The sequence below is a fragment of the Perognathus longimembris genome, chromosome 14 (assembly GCF_023159225.1).
Source record: "Perognathus longimembris pacificus isolate PPM17 chromosome 14, ASM2315922v1, whole genome shotgun sequence".
Lineage (NCBI taxonomy): Eukaryota > Metazoa > Chordata > Mammalia > Rodentia > Heteromyidae > Perognathus > Perognathus longimembris.
In genome coordinates, this window is record NC_063174.1 from 55,106,239 (window position 1) to 55,114,497 (window position 8,259).

Genomic DNA, 8,259 nt, shown 5'->3' on the forward strand with positions numbered 1-8,259 from the left:
GTGGCTTGGCACATATTGACTGTGGGTCCCCACAGTCTATACACGTCTGGCTCCATCTGCCTTTATTTCTCCTTCCCAGGAGACTCCAGCGATTTCCCTTTCCTATCTCTGCCCCTTGTCCTGTTACAACCCCTCAATGACCACAGGCCGAAGAGTCACCGTTCCACTCAGAGGCTCGACTCTAAAGAACTCATGGAAGAAATTCCATTTTAACAAAATGAGAATTTAATGAAATAAATACCCATTTAATTTCCTGTGCTCAGTAGCTTTCAAGAACAACCAGCCCTTTCCTGTAAAGTGTGCGTTTCAGGCTTAATAACTTCCAAATGCCACCAGCTCGGTGGGGTCTGGCCTGATAACAGGTAGCTGCTCAGCACGTCCTCTCGCCGTGTTCAAGGGCCTCAGCGTGTCCTGCGCGCGCTGCGGCGATGGTAGCTTCTTGCGGGGGGAGTAGAACAGCAGTAACGAGGCTTCTGTCTTTCTCCACACAGCTGATACCTATGTGGTTGCCAATGATTCAGTCAAATATCAAGGTAAGTTCCCTCTGGGTAGGTGGGGAGCTCTGTTTCCTCCAGAGAACATCAAGACATTCAGCAGGGTTATTGCTGCTGCTCTCTCCAGAGAGATGGAGGAATTCAGCCTGCGCCTTGTCTTCGAGGGCTGACGAGGCAGGAGCGCTGGGGGCCGGGAAGGGGCCTGCAGGCGGAGGCACAGCTGCCCGAGGGGGGACGAGGGGGGATGCAGCAGATAGGAGTATCCTGGGGTACAGCGGAGTCCGCTGATGAAAGTACAGGGCTCAAAACTGCCGTTCTCCAATCTGGAGGATCCTTCTGGAATACGACCAGCCTGTAAGCATATCACGTGATGTGTCCTGGTCCCTAATGGTGAGGGGTTATGTTCTAGGATGAAGAGAACTCGATTAAGAAAGGATAACATTGAAGGGGTGACAGAACTGAGCTAGAAGCATCCTACCCCTTTATTTCACATATGAGAAGATCAGTCAAAAGAGGGACTCAGACAGGGTTCCATAGGGTAGAAGGAGATGACCGTCGTAAGGACAAAGGTCCTCTGTGAGTAGCAGGCGGAGGTGCTGGGGATTGATGGCAAAGCCAAGTACTGCTCAAGCCTGGCCTTTGCCTGTGGCCCCTGGAGTCTAGGTGAAAGAGAAAGCTTTCTTCCCTGAGTTGGGGAGTGATGTCAGTGGGAGGAAGAGAGTGTGGACTCCTCTGACCCAGACATCCAAGGAGAGCAAGGAGGCTGTCCGCCACGCTGCAGCCTGCCCCGGGGTCCCCGGGTCCCGCGGCGAGGCTCTGGACTGAGGCCTGGCTCGCAGCTCTCAACGTTGAGTTCTCGCTGTGAAAATGAGTCGCTCGTCCTCCCACTGGAAACGCTTTCAATCGCTTGCCCCACTGTTTCCCAGGGAGGCGGGAGCCTGCGGCAGTTTCCATTGCACCTACTGCTGAGAGGAAGCTGAGAGAACTGGAGGAGACGCTCAGAGAAAGGCTGCTGGGGGCTGGGGGTTCACGCTTCCCATGCTAGCTCCTCAGGAGGCTGAGATCAGAGGGCTGCAGTTCGAAGCCAGCTCAGCCAGGAAACTGAGCAACTCTTCATCTCCAATTCACCACTAAAAAGCCGGAAGTAGAGATGTAGCTCAAGTGGTAGAGAGCTAGTCATGAGTACAAAAACTCGGGGACAGTGCCCAGGCCCTGAGTTCAAGCCCCAGGACTGAGATGATCTCCCCCCACCCCTCAAAAAAAAAAGCAATGAGCACTTATTGTGTGCCAGGTTCACTTCTAAACACACATTAACTCCTTTTACAGAAACCCCTCAAAGTAGGGGTTTCCTCCCCATTATGACACCCTGGCATAGACTGACAATGAACCTTATTTTCAGAGGTGCCCAAAGAGAAGCCAGGATTAGAACCTGGGGAGTCTAGGGGCAGAGTCCTAGCACTTACCCACTACACTAAGCCCATGCTGAACGGGAATAGTTACCGGGGATGATAAGTGAATGTGTCAGCCCAGATGCTGGCATGTCAGTATATGTCCCTGGTCGCGGTGAGTCAGTCATTATAATGGGCCCATGGTTGTTTGGATGGAGCTGGGCCGGGTGATTCTAGCAACATAGGATGAGCCCATGGGCCGTGGGCACCAGGACTGGGTTACCAAGCCAGCAACCTTCCCCGCTGCCATGGCCCCTTCACCCTCCCCGGGCAAGCGTGGGCTCCGGCAAGGCAAAGGGGAACTAAACGCAGTGCCTTTTCTTCACAGCACTTATCGGCAGGCCTTCAGCTCCGCCTCCAGGCCATTCAGAACAACGTGAACCACCACAGCCTAAGGACGCTGCCCGGCTCGGGCCAGAGCACCGCTGGCCTGGCTGCTCTCCGCAAATGGCTGCAGTGCACGCAGTTCAAAATGGCCCAAGTGGAAATCCAGTCCTCGGAAGCAGCCTCTCAGTTCTATCCTCTATGAGCGGACTCCTCGGCTCCCAGTGTCAACACTCTGGTTTAGCAATAATGGGTTTCAACACAAACAATTCGATCCAAGCAGGTTGGGGAACATATTGGTACTGTATATTCTCTTTCTAGTTTAGTAAACAACGTGCAAAGGCCGGAGAGGGCCACCAGGGAAGCTTTCTTGCTACACATATTTCTGATGACTCCTTGGGCTATCCGATTAAGTGTTTCCTTACATTATTTTTTAAAAAAAACCAAATCATTTTTCTTTAACTAACTTCTATTTTTTTTAAAGAAAAAAAAATAGACTGGTGGGTACTCACAGAAAAGTTGTATAAGCCCCCCTGTTGCTATTTTTGATGATAGAGAATAAATAGGGTTTTTGAAACCTTTGTAGTGTTTTTTCTTAAAATCTACTCTTGGCAATGCAATAAAAATATATGTAAATATATATGTATATATAAAACAACAACCACAAAAACAAACAAACAAACAAAAAACCGTTACCATAAGCCAGTGACATCTTGACTGGAGCTTTTTGTCATTATCCCAGGAAAGTGGCAGCTTGCAAGGGACATTACAAAGTGCACTTAGATATAGGGTGGCTAAACTGTGCCAATGCTTTCTTTGTTTTATAATATATCACTTTCCAAAACTGTCCAGTAAGTTTTATTATTTTTAAAACTAGTTTTTCAACTCATTCGTTGTAGGCTGTACTTTCTTGTAAGCTTTATGATACTATTTTAGTTTTGTGAATAATAAATTTTATTCTTTTGTTAATACTTGTATACAACCAACTCAATTTACAACTGTAGATGGCAGGCCGGACCAGACAGCGCCTGCGCTGACACATAGCACGGCACCTGGAGTTACGTTTCATAAAACAGAATTTTAATAGTGTAAGAGCACCAAGATTTATCAGCACTTCTATTTAGCATTTGACTGTGCATTCCAAATGAAATCTCTCTATCCCTGTTATGCACTGACTAAAAAAAAAAAAAAAGACTTACACATTTAAGCTGTATATTGACATGCTATTAAATGCATTTTTTATTATCATTGTGAGCCTGGGGTTTTTTAAAATCAGTTTATAGAAGTAGAGTTTAGTTCTTCTTAACTTTTGCAACTCCTCACTTCCCTTTAAAACCACAATTATCAGTAGGAAGAAAAGGCTTTCCTTCAGGTCATTTGGTGAGGGAAACACAAAGTCTGTCCCAAGCCCAGTCTCTTGAAAAGACTTAGGAGGACACAAGATAATTCATGTTCTTTTCCAGTGTTGGTTAGTGAGGATGGTCCACCCCTCCTTTTCTTCTGGAAAGTCTGATATGTTCATCCTTGCCAGGAGAAAATGCATCCTCGGAAGTTGAGGTGCTTTGCATGAGATCCAGGGAGGAGAGCAAATCTCCACGCTTAGCAGAACCGGCAGGGAACCTATGGGGCCACTGTGCAGGGCGTACCGGAAGTCCTTCCTCCTGTCAGCGCTCTCCTCTGCTTGCCTGGGCTTCTTCGCACAGTGTGCCTTGAGTCACAGTAGTCGTGCAACTGTCACTCTTGTAACAAAGCTTTGAGGACACGCACTGCCCTGGCATCTCCAGGGTTTAATTAACAGTACAGGTTTAATGAACGATTCATGGAAGCAACAGTCTTTTCTGAACTACCCAGCAAACAGCAAGGGCTGAATTGTGACAGTCGCTCTTTTTTTTTTTTTTTTGTGCAAGTGTTCCCAGAGTGAGGTGAGACTAGAGGATAAGGGCTACTTTTCCCAGAAGGGGTTCTGCTGACTTCCTGGGCACACTTTGCCCTGGGCCTGGCTCTTGGCTAGTCCTCCCTACCCTACCCCAGGTTGTCCCGGTCTTGGTGGCTCACTGTACCATTAGAAAAAGTCTGAAGTTATCTCCTCCAGTCCCATCTTGGTCTAGTTCTTTGAACAAGCTCTGCCTCAATTTCTCTGTACTTGCATCCCCTGCAAGAGCTGGAGAGAATCTCTTAAAAACTCTGTGCTCCTCCTGCCTGGGCTCCCATTTAATGTTTGCTTCGCTTTGGACCTCCTCCCAGTGACTACCTAGAAGCTCGATCCTGCCTGGGGACATCTCTCTCCTTCCCTTATGAACCGTGAGCCAGGTACTGCTGCTGCTGGCACACTACCATTTTGCTGGCTGATGGAGACCAGACAGTAGCTCACCCTGTGAGTCCCAGTAGACTCACCTTCAGTTCCCCTATGCCAGCTCTCCAGTGAGTTGGACTCAGGCACTTAGGAGACAGAAGACAGGAAGAGAGGGAGCTTAACAGGAAGGAGAAGCTGTTCGCCTAGGTCAAGGGTCAGCAGACGGCAGCTAACTACCTGTTCTTGTGAAGTTTTATTGAGGTAATCACCCCGGCATGGATCAATCTCCCCCTGCCACCTCAGGGGGTTAGGAATTTCAGTATTAGTGTTTCCACATCAGTAAAATGGAGACGACACATTCTACCTCAGAGGGCTGTTAAACGAATGCAAAAAAAAAAAAAAAGTGATGAAAGAATGCAAAAAGCCTAGAGTAATACACACCTGGCACTTCGTAAGCACTCAATAACAGCTGTCAATTGTTGTTTTTATTCTTATGTTAAATCCTAGAGAGGGAAAGCTACTTGCCCAAGGTCACATAGCTTGTAAGGGTCAGGACCAGGGCCCTTGTCTGATCCAGAAACTGTGCTTCTAGCAGCCCCCCCCCCCCGCTGTCTGCCCCCCACTACACCACACACCAGCCCTGTCTACCTTGCCATAGAAGCAAGACCGAAGGGAGAGAGATGGCAACAAGATTCTGATGATTCAGGTTTGGCCAGCACTAATTATTGGCTCCTAGAAATGTTATGGAATCGACTCAGGGTTTCTTTCCCCTCCCTTCATGGAATCCTACTGATTTCAGGGGGAGAACTCACCCTTCTGAGATTCCCCAAAGGGAAATGGGCCCAAATCTCCAAATGCCGATTTTCCATTCGTAGTGCTCTTTCACAGTGGGCATGCCTCTTACTAGTTGAGTGACCTTGCACAAGTTATCAGACCTCTCTGGACCTGTCTTTTCTTTATCTGTAAAATGGAGTTATCTACCCATCTCCATCTGCTGATGGAAAGCTCACATGGGCAGAGGACTGTGATGGTACTCGAGAAACTACCAGAATCAAGGATCTCCGGAAAGACTGGTGCTGCCTTGTGAAGAACATTCAAGGGGGACCCTCACAGCTGCAGGATCATTGCATTTTTTTTATGTGTGCCAACACCTCAAAATCAGGACCTATTAGACTGTGGGAGCCAAAATGTAGTCCTTCGCCATGAGTGTCCTGTCTCCATTGTGTGCGCGCGCTCTCTCTCTCTCTGTTTCTCACTTCTGCAAGTGTGTTCTGCCATGCACCCACGGGTTCCCATCCGACCACCCCACGAGTCTCAGCTGATGCCAAATGATTGTAACAACTTCATCTCCATTGCTAAGCAACACCAGGCCGCGGAGGACTGGATTGGATCAGAGAAGACCCTGGATTGGATCCATCAAGACACGCGCACGACCTGGGATTAAAGGGCTACTGGCATTCATTGGACAATGCAGACAGTTCATTGTACCTCTTTAATAGTGTGCACTTGCAAATATGTAGACTGGACAAATTGGATGTTTTGGAGGTAATGGTGATTTCTTAAGAGCAGAGTGGTTGGAGCTCAGTGGGGGTAGTACCAAGCCCTGGTTCTATCACAGGTGGTGGCTGAGGTTTTAGTAAGAAACTGGCCAGGTCCTTGCATAGCAAGATGCAAGGGGAGAGCCTCTGAAGGAGATTCAAGACCCAAACAGTCACTGTTCCAATCAGTGTCTCCTCACTTGGTCCCAAGCTTTTTGTGTACATTAACTTCTGCCCTTGACCCTCCCTCATTCTTCCCATTTTGGCAAATGGAGCAATGGAGGCTGGAGGTAAAGTGCCTTATCCAAGGCCCTGTAGCCCGTGGCCATAGTGGTAGGACCAGAGGCCTTCTGTCTCCAAGTCAGAGCTTCATTACACAAATGTTTCTTCTCTTCCCTTATTTCGGTTCTAGGTTCTATTGGCTGAAATGTGCTAGAAGCGTGAGGAGCTAGAAGTAGAGAAATCTGAGGGCTTTTCTGAGGCAGCTCAAAACCACATCTGGTATCTGTTTATTGATGATTGATTTCAGTCATGCCGGTCACTCCATCTGACAAGGTTGTTTCCTCCCTGACTTTGGGGAATTCATTTCTATGAGGAAAAAAAAAACAAAAAACAAATACTGGATGACGACGTAAATCACATTCAGTTTCTGAATTACTATGATAGTTTTCCGCAAAAGAATAAACTTGTATGAATTGAAGACTGTGATGATGAACTCTTCAATTTGGGACCTAGTGAGAGTTCACTCAGCCTCAGGAACTTGCTCCTACCATGGACAAGGGCGTCCTCTGTCATATGCTTTGCATCGAGTAATGTCATTTTGTCTGCACAGCGATGGAGGTGAGGGAGGCACACCCATTATTAGAGATGAGGAGATTGAGGCCCAGAAATGAAATGTTTGCAGGAGTTCTTCAAGGAAGCAAAATTGGAATCTGAGTGTATCTGCCTCCGCAGCGCAAGTTCTACCTGCTAGCAAATGGCGCTAAGTGCGGGGTGCAGTCAGTCCTTGGTTACCTGTCTGCAGACACCAGGCAGAAACCTGCTAGAAACATGATGTGGATAGCAGGTTTTTGGATGGATTGGAATTTGTTATTTCTTCTTGTCACTGAAATGCCTTGGTTAGAGCTGGGGGGGGGCTCAGTTTGGTCCAATCCCTGCCTTTCACCTAGCTTCCAGAAAGAACTAGCCCTGTGGCCTTGAAGCAGAAATTCTGTGGCCTCCAGGCTGACCATTCCTCGTTCGGCTGATGGCCCTCACAGGCTGTGGGTTTGCTACCTTGGTCTAGACCTGCCTTTTAGGGACCCTATGAGCAGCTATGAGCCTTCCCCAGCAAGCCAGGAGGGGAGAGGAGGGGAGGGAGGCTTGGAGCTGGGCTCTCACCCCCACACTAGCTCTCCTATCCCTGCTGTCACTCCTTCACCCTCGCCTGCCTTGCCTCTCACCAGAACCAGCAGCAGCCCAGCATATCATCTTAGTTTCTGCAGCTTAGGGAAACTGAGGGCAGGTGGGTGGACCAAGGTGAGTCCCTGATACCAGATGTGCCTTACAGGGTTCCCAGCATATATGTCGGTTTGGTTGTTTCAATAATAAAGAGCTGGCTTTTTAACTATGCAGCCCAGACAGCTTCCCACCCCCACCCCGCAGGCCAATGGAGAAAGGAGTCTCCTGCGGCGGCCTGGCAGATGCCCTGATTTCTGCTCCTTGAAGAGGCCACTTGGAAAAGAAAGCAACCAGCAAGTAATCAATTCGAAGGAGAGATACTCTCCAGGTGAGAACCGTCATGCTGCTCGGGGTGGGGCGCAGGATGTGGAGTCTGGGCAGACAACAGTGTGCAGAGCCTGCAGCCTGTGGATGGAAGCTGGGATCCAACATGACGGCCATCTAGGGCCCCACAGTCTCTGTGTAGGAGCCAGGGGCCACATCCTGGACTTTGACACTGTTGCACTGTCCAGCCTTGAGCAGGTCCCTCCATCTTGCTAAGCCTCCGTTCCATCACCTGAAAAATAGAGGCGCCAGTTCCCCTGTCCCGTGACGAGTGCGTGGGGTGGGTGATGGCTGTTGGTGTTTAGGGCTGAGAAGGATCGCAAGTAAGGATAAGCCAGCCTCTCTCGAGCATCCGCCGCTCTACACAGTGCCTGGCTCTGTGATCACAGCCTTGCTTT

At 48.9% G+C, this 8,259-nt stretch overlaps 1 protein-coding gene across 1 annotated transcript in view; it reads left to right on the forward strand.

Moving 5' to 3' along the window:
- The window catches only part of Unc79 (unc-79 homolog, NALCN channel complex subunit), a 220,870-nt gene extending 218,023 nt beyond the window's left edge, over positions 1-2,847 (forward strand). Inside the window, 2 exon segments of the mRNA XM_048362115.1 lie at positions 492-533; positions 2,271-2,847. Coding sequence (XP_048218072.1) covers positions 492-533; positions 2,271-2,471 — 243 coding nt within the window. The 3' untranslated portion in view covers positions 2,472-2,847.
- Positions 2,848-8,259: the final 5,412 nt, after the last annotated feature.